This window comes from Ammospiza caudacuta, chromosome 32 (genome assembly GCF_027887145.1).
Source record: "Ammospiza caudacuta isolate bAmmCau1 chromosome 32, bAmmCau1.pri, whole genome shotgun sequence".
NCBI lineage: Eukaryota > Metazoa > Chordata > Aves > Passeriformes > Passerellidae > Ammospiza > Ammospiza caudacuta.
Window position 1 is genome coordinate 4,436,301 of NC_080624.1, and position 18,578 is coordinate 4,454,878.

The 18,578-nt window shown below is 54.7% G+C and overlaps 3 protein-coding genes and 1 non-coding gene across 4 annotated transcripts in view; 1 reads left to right on the top strand and 3 right to left on the bottom strand.

The window, feature by feature from the left end:
• Positions 1–957: 957 nt before the first annotated feature.
• WDR74 (WD repeat domain 74) lies at positions 958–7,939 on the top strand. The gene is made up of 8 exons (XM_058822429.1): positions 958–1,016; positions 2,092–2,241; positions 2,879–2,980; positions 4,903–5,003; positions 5,650–5,705; positions 6,540–6,679; positions 7,583–7,639; positions 7,729–7,939. Exons 2-8 carry the CDS (start codon positions 2,131–2,133, stop codon positions 7,849–7,851), a joined length of 690 nt encoding a protein of 229 aa, XP_058678412.1. The 5' UTR covers positions 958–1,016; positions 2,092–2,130; the 3' UTR covers positions 7,852–7,939.
• Positions 7,940–9,208: 1,269 nt separating this feature from the next.
• Positions 9,209–9,399, bottom strand: LOC131570147 (U2 spliceosomal RNA). Its single transcript, XR_009275850.1, has one exon. It is a non-coding gene; the product is annotated as a U2 spliceosomal RNA (small nuclear RNA).
• A 967-nt stretch (positions 9,400–10,366) lies between these two features.
• On the bottom strand, positions 10,367–11,454 carry TMEM223 (transmembrane protein 223). The gene is made up of 2 exons (XM_058822468.1): positions 11,172–11,454; positions 10,367–10,685 (listed from the first exon to the last, which is right to left on the bottom strand). Exons 1-2 carry the CDS (start codon positions 11,434–11,436, stop codon positions 10,390–10,392), a joined length of 561 nt encoding a protein of 186 aa, XP_058678451.1. The 5' UTR covers positions 11,437–11,454; the 3' UTR covers positions 10,367–10,389.
• Positions 11,455–11,738: 284 nt separating this feature from the next.
• The window catches only part of NXF1 (nuclear RNA export factor 1), a 29,590-nt gene continuing 22,750 nt past the window's right edge, over positions 11,739–18,578 (bottom strand). The window contains 4 exon segments of the mRNA XM_058822409.1: positions 11,739–11,863; positions 12,351–12,411; positions 17,267–17,449; positions 17,877–17,967. Coding sequence (XP_058678392.1) covers positions 11,825–11,863; positions 12,351–12,411; positions 17,267–17,449; positions 17,877–17,967 — 374 coding nt within the window. The 3' untranslated portion in view covers positions 11,739–11,824.

Consider the following 18,578-nt stretch of genomic DNA (forward strand, 5'->3'; position numbering starts at 1 on the left):
CACCGGGGGGCGGCGCTGCCCGGGGGGGGGCGGCGCCTTCTGCGGCCTGGGGGTGCTGGGCAGGTACGGGGGGGATGGGGAGGGGTCCTGGGGGGTCCGGGGGGGGGATGGGGAGGTACGGGGGGGATGGGGAGGGGTCCTGGGGGGGATGGGCAGGTACGGGGGGGGGGGGGGGGATTTGGGGGTCCATGGGGGTCTTGGGGTGTTCGGGGTGGTCTTGGAAGTCCTGAGGGGGTTCGGGGGGGATCCTGGGGGGGTCCTGGGGGGGCTGGGCAGGTACGGGGGGGGGGGCTGGGGAGGGGTCTTGGGGGGGTTCTGGGGAGTTTTGGGGGAGTCTGAGGGGGCTGGGAGGGGTCCTGGGGGGTCCTGGGGGGGGAAATGGGGACTTTGGGGGGTCCTGGGGGGGGGGTTTGGGGGGCTGGGGGGGCTCCTAGAGAGGATTCTGGGGGTCCTTTGGGGTCTGGGGGTGTCCTGGGGGGGTCTCAGGAGGTTCTTGGGGGGCTGGGAGGGTCCTGGGGGGTCTTGGGGGGGGTTTTGGGGCTCCTCACTGGGTCGGGCTGGGGGTCCTGGGGGGTTTTGGGGGGGTCCTGGGGGTTTTGGGGGGGTCCTGGGGGGTTTGGGGGGCTCCTGGGGGGTTTTGGGGGGGTCCTGGGGATTTTGGGGGGGTCCTGGGGGGGTTTTGGGGGGGTCCCGGGGGCTTCCAGGGCTCTCGGGGAGGCTCTGAGGGGGTCCCGGGAGGGGTCTCGGGGGGGTTCTGGGGGTTTTTAGGGTGAATTTGGGGGTCCCAGGAGTGTCCTGAGTGATCCAGGTGGGGTCTGGGGGCTTCCTGAGGGGTTTGGGGGTGTCCAGGGTGGTCTGGAGGGGTGGGGGATGGGTCAGAGGCCCTCGGGGGGGGTCCCCAAACCCCCCCCTGACCCCCCCAACCCCCCCAAACCCCCCCAAACCCCCCCAGCTCCGTGGTCACCGCGGTGGAGTCGGGGCTGCTCCGGGTCTGGGGGCTGCAGGAGGATGAGGAGGTGAGGGGGGGGCTCGGGGGGGCTGGGGGGGATTTTGGGGTCACCCCAAGACCCCTCCCCAATCCCAGCCCCTTTTGGGCTCCGTGGGTGGGGGGGTTGTGCCAAAATTGGGGATTTTGGGGGGGATTTTTGGGTATTTCGGGTGGACCTAGGAGGGTTTGGGGTGGATTTGGGGTCTGGGGGCGTTTTGGGGTCACCCCCAGACCCCTCCCCAATCCCAGCCCCTTTTGGGCTCCGTGGGTGGGGTTGGATGTGCCAGAATTGGCGATTTTGGGGGGATTTCTGGGTATTCCGGGTGGGTTTAGGGGTCTCTGGGGTGGATTTGGGGTCACCCCAAGGGTCTGGGGGCGTTTTGGGGTCACCCCAAGACCCCTCCCCAATCCCAGCCCCTTTTGGGCTCCGTGGGTGGGGGGGGTTGTTCCAAAATTGGGGATTTTGGGGTTTTTTTTGGGGTGTTTGGGGTGGATTTAGGGGGGAGTTTTTGGTGGTTTTGGGGTCCGGGGGGGATTTTGGGGCTTTTTATGGAGATTTTGAGCAGAATTTGGGGATTTTTGGGGGGATTTTGGGGTGACCCCTCCCCAATTCCGGCCCCTGCAGGAGCTGCAGGCGGGGCCGGGGCTGGGCCAGAATTGGGGATTTTTGGGTTTTTTTTTTTTTTAGGAGGATTTTGAGCAGGGTTTGGGGGATTTTGGGGGGGATTTTTAGGGGATTTTTTGGGATTTTTGAACGGGGATTTTGAGCAGGGTTTGGGGGATTTTTGAGGAGTTTTTTCGGGGGATTTTGAGCAGAATTTTTGGGTGATTTTGGGGGGATTTTTGTTTTGTTTTTTAATGGAGATTTTTGGGGTTTGTTTAGGGGGATTTTGAGCAGGGTTTGGGGGATTTTTGGGGGGATTTTGGGGTGACCCCGGTGCCCCCCAGCCCCTGCAGGAGCTGCAGGCAGGGCCGGGGCTGTCCCAGAATTGGGGATTTTTGGGGGCATTTTTAGGGGATTTTTTGGGATTTTTGAACAGGGATTTTGAGCAGGATTTAGGGGATTTTTGGGGGGATTTTGGGGTGACCCCTGTGCCCCCCAGCCCCTGCAGGAGCTGCAGGCGGGGCCGGGGCTGTGCCAGATGCGCCAGGACCCCACGAGGCCCCACGTGGTGGGCACGGGGGGGAAGGAGAACGCGCTCAAGGTGTGGGACCTGCAGCGGCCCCAGGAGCCCCTGTTCCGGGCCAAGAACGTGAGTGGCACCCCGGAAACAGCCCCAGAAACACCCAAAAACTACCCCAAAAACACCCAAAAACTACCCCAAAGATACCCAAAACCTACCCCAAAAACTACTCCAAAAATACCCCAAAAATACCCAAAAACTACCCCAAAACTACCCCAAAAATACCCAAGAACCGCCCCCAAAAATACCCAAAAACTACCCCCAAAAATATCCCAAAACAACCCCCAAAAATACCCAAAAACTACCCCAAGAATACCCCAAAAGCCACCCTAAAAATACCCCAAAAACACCCCCAAAAATACCCAAAAACTACCCCAAAAATATCCCGAAACAACCCCCAAAAATACCTGAAGACTACCCCAAAAACATCCCCAGAAATACCCAAAAACAACCCCAAAAAATACCCCAAAACTACCCCAAGAACACCCAAAACAACGCCCCAAAATACCCAAAAACAACCCCAAAAACACCCCCCAAAAATATCCCAAAAGTACCTAAAAAATACCCCAAAATATCCCGAATTTTCTTCAGGTTGTCCCCAAGTGTCTGAGATTGTCCCAAATGTCCCCAAATGTCCCCAAATGTCCCCAAATGTCCCCAAATGTCCCCAAATGTCCCCAAATGTCCCCAATGTCCCCATGCCCAGGTGAGGAACGATTGGCTGGATCTGCGCGTGCCCGTCTGGGACCGGGACCTGCAGTTCCTGCCGGGCACCCAGAGAATCGTCACCTGCACCGGGCACGGACAGGTGAGGGCATGGGGGGCACACCTGGGCACACCTGGGCACAACCTGGGGTCACCTGCACCGGGCACGGACAGGTGAGGGCATGGGGGGCACACCTGGGCACACCTGGGCACAACCTGGGGTCACCTGCACCGGGCACGGACAGGTGAGGGCATGGGGGGCACACCTGGGGGCACCTGGGGGCACCTGGGGTCACCTGCACCGGGCATGGACAGGTGAGGGCATGGGGGGCACACCTGGGGGCACCTGGGCACAACCTGGGGTCACCTGCACCGGGCACGGACAGGTGAGGGCACCTGGGCACACCTGGGGGCACCTGGGCACAGCTGGGGGAGCATCCGGGCTCACCTGCACAGGGCACAGATGGGTGAGGGCACCTGGTGGGCACCTGGGAGGGCATCTGGGGATATCTGGGGTCACCTGTGCCCCCCTGTCCCCTCACCTGTGCCAGGTGCGTCTCTACGACCCCTCGTGTCCCCCCCGTCCCATTGTCCCCTCACCTGTCCCATTGTCCCCTCACCTGTCCCATTGTCCCCTCACCTGTCCCACTGTCCCCACCTGTCCCACTGTCCTCACCTGTCCCCATTGTCCTCTTACCTGTCTCATTGTCCTCACCTGTCCCACTGTCCCCACCTGTCCCATTGTCCCCATTGTCCCCATTGTCCCTCACCTGTCCCACTGTCCCTCACCTGTCCCATTGTCCCCATTGTCCCTCACCTGTCCCCACTGTCCCCACCTGCCCAGGTGCGTCTCTACGACCCACGCTGTCCCCTCACCTGTCCCTCACCTGTCCCACTGTCCCTCACCTGTCCCATTGTCCCCATTGTCCCCACTGTCCCTCACCTGTCCCATTGTCCCCATTGTCCCTCACCTGTCCCCATTGTCCCCTCACCTGCCCAGGTGCGTCTCTACGACCCGCGCTGTGCCCTCACCTGTCCCTCACCTGTCCCACTGTCCCTCACCTGTCCCATTGTCCCCATTGTCCCTCACCTGTCCCCACTGTCCCCACCTGCCCAGGTGCGTCTCTACGACCCGCGCTGTGCCCTCACCTGTCCCATTGTCCCCACTGTCCCTCACCTGTCCCATTGTCCCCATTGTCCCCATTGTCCCTCACCTGTCCCATTGTCCTCACCTGTCCCTCTGTCCTCACCTGTCCCACTGTCCTCACCTGTCCCATTGTCCTCACCTGTCCCTCTGTCCTCACCTGTTCCTCTGTCCTCACCTGTCCCATTGTCCTCTTACCTGTCCCACTGTCCCCACCTGTCCCACTGTCCTCACCTGTCCCCATTGTCCTCTTACCTGTCTCATTGTCCTCACCTGTCCCACTGTCCCCACCTGTCCCATTGTCCCCATTGTCCCCACTGTCCCTCACCTGTCCCATTGTCCCCATTGTCCCTCACCTGTCCCCACTGTCCCCACCTGCCCAGGTGCGTCTCTACGACCCACGCTGTGCCCTCACCTGTCCCTCACCTGTCCCACTGTCCCTCACCTGTCCCTCTGTCCTCACCTGTCCCATTGTCCTCTTACCTGTCCCACTGTCCCCACCTGTCCCACTGTCCTCACCTGTCCCCATTGTCCTCTTACCTGTCTCATTGTCCCCTCACCTGTCCCACTGTCCCCACCTGTCCCATTGTCCCCATTGTCCCCATTGTCCCTCACCTGTCCCCACTGTCCCCACCTGCCCAGGTGCGTCTCTACGACCCGCGCTGTGCCCTCACCTGTCCCATTGTCCCCATTGTCCCCATTGTCCCTCACCTGTCCCACTGTCCCTCACCTGTCCCATTGTCCCCATTGTCCCTCACCTGTCCCATTGTCCCCACCTGCCCAGGTGCGTCTCTACGACCCGCGCTGTGCCCTCACCTGTCCCATTGTCCCCATTGTCCCCATTGTCCCTCACCTGTCCCATTGTCCCCTCACCTGCCCAGGTGCGTCTCTACGACCCGCGCTGTGCCCGGCGCCGCCCGGTTCTCGACGCCGCCCTCGGGGAGGCTCCGCTGACGGCGCTGGCGCTGCCCGAGGGCGACACGTGGGTGATGGGGGCACCGGGGGCACCGGGGCTCTGGGGCAACTCTGGGGGGTCCTGAAGTGATTTTGGGGGGATTTTGGGGGGTCCTGGGAGGGTCTGGGGGATCTTGGGAGGATTTAGGGCAATTCTGAGGCGTCCTAGGGGGGGCCCGAGGTGAACTTGGGGGGATTTTGGGGGGGTCCCGAGGGGATTTTGGGCAATTTTAGGGGGTCTTGGGAGGGGTTTGGGGAACCCTGGGGAGGCTTTGGGGGGTCCAGGGGGGATTTTGGGGGGTCTGTGCGGATTTGGGGGGGATTTTAGGGGATCATGAGGGGGTTTTGGGGGGTCCAGGGGGGATTTTGGGGGGATTTTGTGGGTCCTGGGGGGATTTTGGAGGATCCTGAGGGGATTTTGGGGAGCCTTGGGGTGGTCTGGGGAGATTTTGGGGGGATTTAGGGCAATTTTGGGGGGTCCTGGGGGGTTTCCAAGGAGATTTTGGGGCATTCTGGAAGAATTTTGGGGGGTCCCGGGGAGGCTTTGGGGGGTCCTGGATGGCTCTGAAAAGCCCCAAAGTGACCCTGGGGGGGTTTGGGGGTACCCGGGGTGAATTTGGGGTGCCCGGGGGGGGGGTCCCACTGCCCCCCCAGCCCCATTTCCCCCTCCCCAGCTCGGTGGTCGTGGGCAGCGCCCGGGGGGACGTGGCCGTGATCGACCTGCGCAAAGGTGAGGGGGGGTCCCGGGCGGGTTTGGGGCTGTTGGGAGGGTTTTGGGGGGTCCCAAGGGGGATTTTGGGGGGTCCTGGGGGGGTTTGGGGCTGTTGGGAGGGTTTTGGGGGGTCCCAAGGGGGATTTTGGGGGGTCCTGGGGGGGTTTGGGGCTGTTGGGAGGGTTTTGGGGGGTCCCAAGGGGGATTTTGGGGGGTCCCGGGGGGGTTTGAGGGTCCCAGGGGGTCCTGGGGCAGTTCTGGGCTGTCTTGGGAGGGGATTTTGGGGGGTCCTGGGAGGATTTGCGGGAATTTTGGGGGGGTCTGAGGGGATTCTGGGGGGGTCCTGAGGGGGTCTGGGGGATCCCAGGGGAATTGTGGGAGGGTCCCAGGGGGGTTTTGGGGGCTCCTGGGGGGTCCCGATGCTCTGTGCCCTCCAGGATGGCTCCTGTGGGCCCTGAAGGGTTTCACGGGGGGCGTTTGGTGGATTTTGGGAGGAATTTCTGAGATTTTGGGGATCCAGGGGGGTTTTGGGGCATTTTGGGGAGGATTTTGGGGGTCCCAGGGGGATTCTGGGGGGATTTGGGGGATCCTGGGTGCATTTTGGGGGGGTCCTGACCCCCCCTGTGCCCCGCAGGGCGGGTGCTGAGGGCACTCAAGGGTTTCGTGAGGGGGTTTGGGTGGATTTTGGGGGGTTTTTGGGGGGTTTTTGGGGGTCCTGACCCCCCCCGTGCCCCGCAGGGCGGGTGCTGAGGGCACTCAAGGGTTTCATGAGGGGGTTTGGGTGGATTTTGGGGGGGTTTTGGGTGGATTTTGGGGGTTTTTTGGGGGTCCTGACCCCCCCGTGCCCCCCAGGGCGGGTCCTCAGGGCACTCAAGGGCTTCGCGGGGGGGGTCCGGGCGCTCCAGTGCCACCCCCGGCTGCCCCTCGTGGCCTCCGTGGGCCTCGATCGCTTCCTGCGGCTGCACCGGCTGGACGGGCACCTGAGCCACAAGGTGGGACCCCAAAATCACCCCAAAATCACCTGGGACACCCTAAAACCCACCTGAAACCAGCCCAAAATCATCCCCAAATCGTCCCCAAACGACCCCAAAACCTCCTCAAAGCAGCCCAAAAACCCCGAGACACCCCAATAACGTCCCGAAACCACCCCCAAAACCCCCTGGGACACCCCAAAATCATCCCTGGATCACCCCAGAACCACCCCAAAACACCTGGGAACCCCCAAAACCACCCCAAACCACCCCCAAACTGCTGGGACCCCCCAAAACTACCCCAAAACCCTGGGACACCCCAAAATCATCCCTGAATCACCCCAGAACCACCCCAAAACCCCTGGGATGCCCCAAAACCACCCCAAAGGTTTCCTGGGACCCCCTAAAATCTTACAAAAGCCACCCTGAAACCTCCTGGGACCCCCCAAACCACCCCCAAACTGCTGGGACCCCCCAAAATTACCCCAAAACCCAGGGACACCCCAAAATCTCCCCAAAGGCTTCCTGGGACCCCCTAAAATCTCACAAAAATCACCCTGAAACCTCCTGGGACCCCCAAAATCCCCACAAAAACCCCTGGGACCCCCCCAAAACCACCCCAAACCCTGTGGGAGCCCCCAAAATCCCCCCCAGACCATCCCCAAACCCCTGAGACCCCCCCAAAACCACCCCAAAACCTTGACACCCCCCCCCCAAATCCCCTGGGACCTCCCCCAACCCTCTCAGATCCCCCCCAAACGCCCCCCAGGACCTCCCCAAATTCTGGGACTTGAACGCCAAACCCCCCAAAAAACCCCAAAAGACCCCCAAAATCCCCTCAGGACCCCTCCAAATTCCCCCAAAATCCCCTCAGGACCCCCCAAAACCCCTCAGGACCCCCCCAAACCTCCCCTGTCCCCCCAGGTGTACCTCAAGTCGCGCCTCACCTGCCTCCTGCTGAACACACACCTGGACTGGGAGGTGAGACCCCCACCCCAAATTTTGGGGGGCTTTTTGGGGTGTCTTGGGGTGCCCCCCACCCCTTTAAACCCCCCCATTTGCCCCCCCAGGCCCAGGAGGAGCCCCCTCCCCAAAAAGGGGTGAAGGACGAGGAGGGGGACGAGCTGTGGGACGCGCTGGAGTCCATCCCCACCCCCAAAAAGGGCAAAAAAAGGAAAATTTCGGGGATTTGAGGGGTCCCAGGACCCCCCAAGACCCCCCCAGGCCCCCTCCCCTGCTGTATATAAGGTCCAAAATGAGGGAAATAAACGGAATTTTGGGGTTTTTGAAAAAAAAAAAAAAAAAAAAAAAAAAAGGGAATTTTGGGGGGTTTTGGACAAAAAAAAATGGGAATTTTGGGGGGTTTTGGACAAAAAAAAAATGGGAATTTTGGGGGTTTTTGGAGGAAAAAATGAGAACTTTGGGGGTTTTTGGAGAAAATATGAGAATGTTGGGGGTTTTTGGAGAAAAAATTGGGAATTTTGGGGGAATTGAGACTGGGGGTGATGGGTGGGGAGAGCACAAAGGGATTTTGGGACGTGGCCCCTTTAAATCTTCAGCTCCGCCCCTTAATTTTTTTAGCCCCGCCCACACGAACTAATGAATTTTGCTAATGAGCACCTCAGTAATTAGCAGGATTACCTCCAGCAGGCGGTTTTGGGGTGATTTTGGAGGTTTTTGGGGTATCCTGGGGTGGCAACGATGACGTCACCAAATCGTGGCTGCTATCGCGATAGAGCGGCGATATTTAATAATTATTGATTCATTTAACCTGGTTTTGATTAATTAAATTGGGGTAATTAATGAAATTGGGGTGGCTAATTAAATTTCGGTAATTAATTAATTTGGGGTGCCCTGTCAGGGTGATGTTCAGAGCAGACAGAGGAGGATCCAGGAGCGACACAGAGTGATGGGAGTGTGGCTGATATCGCGATCTAATCACGATTTTGGGGTTGATATCGGGATGTAATCACGACTTTGGGGTTGATATCAGGATGTAATCACGACTTTGGGGTTGATATCACGATGTAATCACGATTTTGGGGTTGATATCGGGATGTAATCACGATTTTGGGGTTGATATCAGGATGTAATCACGACTTTGGGGTTGATATCAGGATGTAATCACGACTTTGGGGTTGATATCGGGATGTAATCACGATTTGGGGTGTTTTTAATCTATCGTTCACCCTTTGAGGTCCCCGTCGGGGGTGCACCGTTCCCGGAGGCGCTGCAATACCGAGACCATGGGGTTTATATCGCGATAGAATCACGATTCAGGATTATTTTAGATCTATTTTTCACCATTTCAGTTCCCCGTTGGGGGTGCCCCGTTCCCGGAGGCACTGCAGTACCGGGACAGTGCAGTTAATATCGCGATATAACCACCATATTCGATTATTTTGCTCTGTTTTTCACCATTTGAGTTCCCCGCTGGGGGTGCCCCGTTCCCGGAGGCGCTGCAGTACCGGGACCATGGGGTCCGTATCGCGATAGAATCACGATTCAGGATTATTTTAGATCTATTTTTCACCAGCAGAAGGTCCCCGTGCGGGGTGCACCGTTCCCGGAGGCACTGCAATACCGGGACGATGCGCGGAGCGGAGGGAGCAAGCTCCGGGTCCAACTCCCGAGCCCAAAAATCCGTTTAATATAAAGTCCTCTCATCGAGGACGTATCAGATATTAAACTGATAAGAACAGATACTACACTTGATCTTAGCCAAAAGGCCGAGAAGCGATACCAGCGCATGCCCCAGCGCCGCCACCGGCCCCGCCCGGCCCGCCCGCACCTCACGGCCACCCCCGCGCCGCGCCGCGCCCGCTCCCGAACCCTTCTGGAAGGTTCTCTGCATCCCATCCCGCGCTTTGCTCCCGCGTCCCGCAGGATCCGACCCCAAAAACCCCGAAATTCTGCCCAAAAATGCTCCCATGATGCCTTTCGCCAGCATAACGAGTCGATAAATCTGCATAGCCCCGCCCCTTTATGCAAACAACGGCCAGCTCGTGATTCCTAGCCCCGCCCATCTCCTTTTCCCGCCCCGCGTTGTGATTGGCCGGCTGTGTATCCTTATTTGCATTGTCCCCGCCCATTCTTACACGCGCTGTTGATTAGCATAACCCCGCCCCCTATTGATAATACTGAATTCTATAATGAATGAAATCAGAGCCGGGGGGTTCCCGCTTTATTCTGGGGTGACAGGGGACAGATGGGGACAGTCTGGGACAGATGGGGACAGTCTGGGACAGTTTATGACACTCTGGGACAGTTTGGGACAGTCTGGGACAGATGGTGACAACGGCGCTGTCCCCACGGCCGAGCTGCGCGGGGCTGGGAGGGGACACCGGGGCACAGGAGGTGGCGCCGGTGACACCGGGTGGCATCAGGTGGCGGCGGCTGACCGGAGGTGACCGCAGGTGGCATCGGGTGGCGGCGGGTGCCAGGGCGTGACACGAGGTGCCACCAGCTGCCACCAGCACCGCGTCCCCTCCAAACCCTTCCGTGTCCCCGGTGTCCCCTCTGTCCCGGTGTCCCGGTGTCCCCTCTCTGTCCCGGTGTCCCCTCCAAACCCTTCCGTGTCCCGGTGTCCCCTCCAAACCCTTCCGTGTCCCCGGTGTCCCCTCTCTGTCCCGGTGTCCCCTCCCTGTCCCGCTGTCCCGGTGTCCCCTCTCTGTCCCAGTGTCCCCCCCTCTGTCCCGGTGTCCCCTCCCTGTCCCGGTGTCCCGGTGCCGCTATAGTTTCCGTGCCGCGCCCACGGTGACGTCGAAGAGCCGCGGCTCCCGGAGCTTTCCCCGTTTGTCCAGCAGGAAGAAGAACGGGCGGCCCCGCACCCGGATGGGCACCGCGGCCGCGGCCTCGCTCCGGTGGGCGGCGCCGGACACGTCCCGGAGCGGCACCGTGAACGTCCGGCGCCCGACACCGAGCGGCCCCGGCGTCGCGATGCTCACGGCGGCCCCGCCCCGCAGCAGCGTCAGCCGCGCCACCGAGCGCAGCGGCAGCAGCCAGCCCGCCGCCACCGTCAGCGAGCCTGGCACCGGAGAGAGCCCGGGGAAACCGGGGGTCGGGAACGGGGCGCGGCAACCGACACCGTGCCCGGTGCGAGCCCCGGGCCCTTCTCCCGAGCCCCGGTGTGACCCCGGATCCCTCCCGTGAGCCCCGGTGTGACCCCCGGTCCCTTCCCTGAGCCCCGGTGTGACCCCGGATCCCTCCCGTGAGCCCCGGTGTGACCCCCGGTCCCTTCCCTGAGCCCCGGTGTGACCCCGGATCCCTCCCGTGAGCCCCGGTGTGACCCCCGGTCCCTTCCCTGAGGCCCGGTGTGACCCCGGTGCCGCCCCCTCGGCCCGGTTCGGTCCCGCTTTCCCCGCCCCAATCCCGCCCCCGTCTCAGTCCCGCCCTCCCGCATCCGGTGACGGCCCCGGTGCCCTTCCCCTGCCCCGGGAGTGACCCCGGTGTGTCCCCGGTCCCTCCCGGTTCTCCCCGGTTTCCCCCGGTGCCGGTCCCGCTCCCTCAGTACCGACGGTCAGGCAGGACGCCGTGAACCCAAAGCGCCACTTGTTGTCGCGGGGTCTCAGCGGGTCATCGGCCCCGGTACCGGAAGCAGGACCGGGCACCGGGCGCAGCGCCGTGAAGGCGTAATGAGCCAGGTAGGCCCAGAAAAGCCCTTGGCTGGCGCAGAAGAGCCCCGCGAGGCGGAAGAAGCGGCTCCGGTCGTGCTCGTACAGAACCACGTCCCGCGCCGCCGCCGCCGCCGCCACCTCCAGCACCGCCCGCGCCGCCATGACGGCCGGCCCCGGTACTTCCGGGGCACGCAGGGCAGCACTTCCGGGGCACGCAGAGCATCAGCCAATCGGATGCGGCGAAAAGAGGAGGAGCAGCCAATCGGGTTGCACGTAACGGCTTAGCCAATGGGCTGTGGCGTTGATTACGCATCAACCAATCAGATTTCGTGCCTGCCGCCATCTTTGTTGCCGGCGCGTTCCCGCCTTGCCCTCAGCGCCCCCCCTTAAAGGCACCGCGTGCAATAATTAATAATCAGTAATTAATAAATAATTAATTAATCACTAATCGATAATCAATAATCCATCGGTTTATTTACAAAACTCGGGGGCATCGAAAGGACTCGAACACGGGACGGGGGCCCGGGGAGGGGGCGGGGAGCTCCAACGTTCACTTGAGAAAAGCGACTTCCGGAATCTTCCCTTCCAGCTGGGGGAAAAACGGGAAAAAATGGGAAAATAATGGGGGGAAAATGGGGAAAATAATGGGGAAAAAAGGGGGAGAATAATGGGGTGAAAATGGGGAAAATGGGGAAAATAATGGGGGGAAATAAAGGGGAAAAAACGGGGAAAATAATGAGGGAAAATGGGGAAAATATTGGGAAAAATGGGAGAAATAATGGGGAAAATAATGGGGAAAAATGGGAAGAAAATCAGGGGAAAGTAACAGGGAAAATGGGGGAAAAATGGGGAAAATAATGGGGTGAGAATGGGGGAAAATGGGGAAAAATAATGGGGGAAAAAATGGGAAAAATTGGGGAAAATAGAGAAAAAAATGGGAAAAATAATGGAGGAAAACAGGGAGAAAATGGAGAAAAATGGGGGAAAAATTGAGGGAAAATTGTGAATAATGGGAGAAAAATGGGAAAAAGGGGAAAGAGGGAAAAATAAATAAAAATAAAAGGAAACAAACCAACCTTGAGCTGGGTGAAGACCTGGCCGGCCTGGCTGTAATCCCAGTCGTTGTCCTGGAGGCACCTGAGGGACACAAAGGGGAATTTTAATTTTTTTGGGATTTTTTGAGGGATTTTTTTAAATTTTTTTTAGGATTTTTTTGGGGGAAATGTTGGGGATTTTTAGGGGGATTTTTAAGGTGATTTTTGGGGGTTTTTTTGAGGGTTTTTTGGAGAATTTTTGGGGATTTTTAGGAGGGTTTTTTGAGAATTTTTAGGGGATTTTTTTAAGGATTTTTTTAGGATTTTTAAGGAGATTTTTGGAGTCGTTTTTGAGGGATTTTCAGGGGGATTTTTAGGTTTTTTCAGGCGAATTCTTGGGAGATTTTTGAGATTGTTTGGAGGGATTTTTAGGGAATTTCGAAAGGATTTTTGGGGGCATTTTGAGGGATTTTTGAAGAGATTTTTGGGCCATTTTCAGGGGGATTTTTGAGCTGATTTTGAAGGAAATTTTGAGCCAACTTTTGAGTGATTTTTGAGCTGTTTTGAGGCGAATTTTGAGCCATTTTAAAGGGATTTTTGAGCCATTTTTAGGGGAATTTTGGAGCCATTTTTGAAGGGATTTTTGAGCCATTTTTGGAACAATTTTGAGCGACTTTTGTAGGGATTTTTGAGCCATTTTTGAAGATATTTTTGAGCCATTTTCAGGGGGATTTTTGAGCGAATTTTGAAAGGAATTTTGAGCCATTTTGAAGGGATTTTTGAGCTGTTTTTGAAGGGACTTTAGAGCCATTTTTGGAGCAATTTTTGAGTGATTTTTTAAGACTTTTGAGGGGGTTTTGAGCCATTTTTGGAGCCATTTTTGAGCCATTTTTGGAGTGATTTTTGAGCAACTTTTGAAGATATTTTTGAAGGGAATTTTAAGCCATTTTGGAAGGGATTTTTGAGCGATTTTTGAGGGGATTTATGAGCCATTTTGAGGCGAGTTTTGTGCCATTTTCATGGGGACTTTTGGGCCATTTTTGAAGGGATTTTCAAGCCATTTTCAGTGGGATTTTTAGGAGGTTTTGGGGTGATATTTTTTGACTTTTTAGCCATTTTTAGAGCAAATTTCGTGTGTTTTGCACTCACTTCTGGGAGCACTCGAGGTTCATGCCCGACTGCAGGGCGAAGGCCGCCAGCATCTCCTGCTGCTTGAGGGGATTTTTGAGCCATTTTTAGGGGATTTTGGAGCCATTTTTAGGGGATTTTTGAGCCATTTTTAGGAGGTTTTTGAGTCATTTTTAGGGGATTTTGGAGCCATTTTTAGGGGATTTTGGAGCCATTTTTAGGGGATTTTGGAGCCATTTTTGAGGCGAATGTTAAGCCATTTTTAGGGGAATTTTTGAGTGAATTTTGAAGGGATTTTTGAGCCATTTTTGGAGTGATATTTGAGCAACTTTTGAAGGTATTTTTGAAGGGAATTTCAGGCCATTTTTGAAGGGATTTTCAAGCCATTTTCAGGCGGATTTTTGGGCCATTTTTGTAGGGATTTTTTAGCCATTTTAGGTGTGTTTTGGAGGCATTTTCAGGTCGATTTTTTTTTTTTTTTTTTGGGTGTTTTTGGGGTGTTTTGCACTCACTTCTGGGAGCACTCGAGGTTCATGCCCGACTGCAGGGCGAAGGCCGCCAGCATCTCCTGCTGCTTGAGGGGATTTTTGGGGCATTTTGGAACCGTTTTTGAGAGAATTTCAGGGGGAATTTTGAGCCATTTTTGAAGGAATTTTTGAGTCATTTTTGAAAGGACTTTGGAACAACTTTTGAAGGGAATTTTAGGCCATTTCTGAAGGGATTTTTGAGTGACTTTCAGGGCGATTCCGGAGCCGTTTAAAGGCGAATTTTGAGCGATGTTTGAAGGGAATTTGGAGCCATTTCTGAGGGACTTTTTGAGCCGTTCTGAGGTGACTCTCGCGCCATTTTCAGGGCGGTTTTTGGGCCATTCTTGGGGGGGATTTTTGAGCCATTTTTGAGCCGTTTTCGGGGGGATTTTTTTTATTTTTTTGGGTGTTTTTGGGGTGTTTTGCACTCACTTCTGGGAGCACTCGAGGTTCATGCCCGACTGCAGGGCGAAGGCCGCCAGCATCTCCTGCTGCTCGGGGGATTTTGGAGCCATTTTTAGGGGATTTTTGAGCCATTTTTAGGAGATTTTTGAGTCATTTTTAGGGGATTTTGGAGCCATTTTTAGGGGATTTTTGAGCCATTTTTGAGGCGAATGTTCAGCCATTTTTAGGGGAATTTTTGAGTGAATTTTGAAGGGATTTTTGAGCCATTTTTGGAGTGATGTTTGAGCAACTTTTGAAGGTATTTTTGAAGGGAATTTCAGGCCATTTTTGAAGGGAATTTTAGGCCATTTTTGAAGGGAATTTCAGGCCATTTCTGAAGGGATTTTCAAGCCATTTTCAGGCGGATTTTTGGGCCATTTTTGTAGGGATTCTTGAGCCATTTTAGATGTGTTTTGGAGGGCGGTTTGAAGCCATTCTTGGGGGGGATTTTTAGGCCATTTTTGAAGGCATTTTTGAGCCGTTTTCGGGGAGATTTTTTTTGATTTTTTGGGCATTTTTGGGGTGTTTTGCACTCACTTCTGGGACCACTCGAGGTTCATGCCCGACTGCATGGCGAAGGCCGCCAGCATCTCCTGCTGCTTGAGGGGATTTTTGAGCCATTTTTAGGGGATTTTGGAGCTATTTTTAAGGGATTTTGGAGCCATTTTTAGGGGATTTTTGAGTCATTTTTAGGGGATTTTTGAGCCATTTTTGAGGCGAATGTTCAGCCATTTTTAGGGGAATTTTTGAGTGAATTTTGAAGGGATTTTTGAGCCATTTTTGGAGTGATATTTGAGCAACTTTTGAAGGTATTTTTGAAGGGAATTTCAGGCCATTTTTGAAAGGAATTTCAGGCCATTTTTGAAGGGAATTTCAGGCCATTTTTGAAGGGATTTTCAAGCCATTTTCAGGCGGATTTTTGGGCCATTTTTGTAGGGGTTTTTTAGCCATTTTAGGTGTGTTTTGGAGGCATTTTCAGGTCGATTTTTTTTTTATTTTTTGGGTGTTTTTGGGGTGTTTTGCACTCACTTCTGGGAGCACTCGAGGTTCATGCCCGACTGCAGGGCGAAGGCCGCCAGCATCTCCTGCTGCTCGGGGGATTTTTGAGCCATTTTTAGGGGATTTTTGAGCCATTTTTAGGAGATTTTTGAGTCATTTTTAGGGGATTTTGGAGCCATTTTTAGGGGATTTTTGAGCCATTTTTGAGGCGAATGTTCAGCCATTTTTAGGGGAATTTTTGAGTGAATTTTGAAGGGATTTTTGAGCCATTTTTGGAGTGATGTTTGAGCAACTTTTGAAGGTATTTTTGAAGGGAATTTCAGGCCATTTTTGAAGGGAATTTTAGGCCATTTTTGAAGGGAATTTCAGGCCATTTCTGAAGGGATTTTCAAGCCATTTTCAGGCGGATTTTTGGGCCATTTTTGTAGGGATTCTTGAGCCATTTTAGATGTGTTTTGGAGGGCGGTTTGAAGCCATTCTTGGGGGGGATTTTTAGGCCATTTTTGAAGGCATTTTTGAGCCGTTTTCGGGGAGATTTTTTTTGATTTTTTGGGCATTTTTGGGGTGTTTTGCACTCACTTCTGGGAGCACTCGAGGTTCATGCCCGACTGCATGGCGAAGGCCGCCAGCATCTCCTGCTGCTTGAGGGGATTTTTGAGCCATTTTTAGGGGATTTTGGAGCCATTTTTAAGGGATTTTGGAGCCATTTTTAGGGGATTTTGGAGCCATTTTTAGGGGATTTTTGAGCCATTTTTGAGGCGAATGTTCAGCCATTTTTAGGGGAATTTTTGAGTGAATTTTGAAGGGATTTTTGAGCCATTTTTGGAGTGATATTTGAGCAACTTTTGAAGGTATTTTTGAAGGGAATTTCAGGCCATTTTTGAAAGGAATTTCAGGCCATTTTTGAAGGGATTTTCAAGCCATTTTCAGGCGGATTTTTGGGCCATTTTTGTAGGGGTTTTTTAGCCATTTTAGGTGTGTTTTGGAGGCATTTTCAGGTCGATTTTTTTTGATTTTTTGGGGTGTTTTGCACTCACTTCTGGGAGCACTCGAGGTTCATGCCTGACTGCAGGGTGAAGGCCGCCAGCATCTCCTGCTGCTCGGGGGATTTTTGAGCCATTTTTAGGGGATTTTGGAGCCATTTTTAGGAGATTTTTGAGTCATTTTTAGGGGATTTTGGAGCCATTTTTAGGGGATTTTTGGAGCCATTTCTTAGGGGAATTTTTGAGTGAATTTTGAAGGGATTTTTGAGCCATTTTTGGAGTGATATTTGAGCAACTTTTGAAGTTATTTTTGAAGGGAATTTCAGGCCATGTCTGAAGGGATTTTCAAGCCATTTTCAGGCGGATTTTTGGGCCATTTTTGTAGGGATTTTTTAGCCATTTTAGGTGTGTTTTGGAGGGATTTTCAGGTCGTTTTTTTTGATTTTTTGGGGTGTTTTGCACTCACTTCTGGGAGCACTCGAGGTTCATGCCTGACTGCAGGGTGAAGGCCGCCAGCATCTCCTGCTGCTCGGGGGATTTTTGAGCCATTTTTAGGGATTTTTGAGCCATTTTTAGGAGATTTTTGAGTCATTTTTAGGGGATTTTGGAGCCATTTTTAGGGGATTTTGGAGCCATTTCTTAGGGGAATTTTTGAGTGAATTTTGAAGGGATTTTTGAGCCATTTTTGGAGTGATATTTGAGCAACTTTTGAAGTTATTTTTGAAGGGAATTTCAGGCCATGTCTGAAGGGATTTTCAAGCCATTTTCAGGCGGATTTTTGGGCCATTTTGTAGGGATTTTTTAGCCATTTTAGGTGTGTTTTGGAGGGATTTTCAGGTCGTTTTTTTTTTGATTTTTTGGGGTGTTTTGCACTCACTTCTGGGACCACTCGAGGTTCATGCCCGACTGCATGGCGAAGGCCGCCAGCATCTCCTGCTGCTCGGCCGTCAGGGTGGGCACGGGGCTGGACGAGGGCGTGGGCGCGGGCAGCGCGAAGGCTTTGCGCAGCTCCTCGGGGCTGGCCCCGCGCACAAACAGCTCGTCGTTCACGATGCACAGCCTGCAAGGGGGAAATGGGGTGTGGGGGTGGGAATATGGGGGTTTGGCGGGGAGAAATTGGGGTTTGGCGGGGAGAAATTGGGGTTTGGGGGGCAGAAATTGGGGTTTGGGGCAGGAATTGGGGTTTGGGGGGGCAGGAATGGGGGTTTGAGGGGGAGAAATTGGGGTTTGGGGGGGAAATTGGGATTTAAGGGATAAAATTGGGGATTTGGTGGGGAAAAATAGGGGTTTGGGGAGAAAAATGGGGGTTTAGGGGGAAAAAAGTGAGAATTTTGTGGGGAAATATGGGGTTTTGGGGGGGGAAATTGGGGTTTAGGGGGCAAAACCATGGGGGTTTTAGGGGGATTTAAGGTAAATCCAGGGGTTTTAGGGGGGTTTAGGGTAAATCCAGGGGGGGTTTAGGGTAACTCCAGGGGCTGGGCCCTCACCCGCTGTTCCCGGCCGGCACCGCGATGAACATCCGCGTGAACGCCCGAACCGAGTCCCGCGACTTCCCATCCACTGAGGGCACAGGGAGAGCTCAGGAAATGGGGGAAAACGGGGGAAAAATGGGGAAAAATGGGGGAGAAAAATGGGGAAAAAAAGGGGGGAAAAAAAGGGAGAAAAATGGGGGAAAAAATGGGGGGAAAGGGGGAAAAAAAGGGGGGAAAATGGGGGGGGAGAATGGGGGAAAACGGGGGGAAAATGGGGAAAAAAAGGGGGAAAAATGGGGGGAAAAGGGGGAGAAAAGGGGGGAAAAAAAGGGAGAAAAATGGGGGAAAAATGGGGGGAAAAGGGGGAAAAAAAGGGGGGAAAATGGGGGGGGGAGAATGGGGGAAAACGGGGGGAAAATGGGGAAAAAAAATGGGGAAAAATGGGGGGAAAAGGGGGAGAAAAGGGGGGAAAAAAAGGGAGAAAAATGGGGGAAAAATGGGGGGAAAAGGGGGGAAAAAAAGGGGGGAAAATGGGGGGGGGGAGAATGGGGGAAAACGGGGGAAAAATGGGGAAAAAAGGGGGAAAATGGGGGGAAAAGGGGGAGAAAAGGGGGGGGAAAAAAGGGAGAAAAATGGGGGAAAAAGGGGGAGAAAAGGGGGGGAAAAAAGGGGGGAAAATGGGGGAAAAATGGGAAAGAATGGAGCAGAAAATGGGGG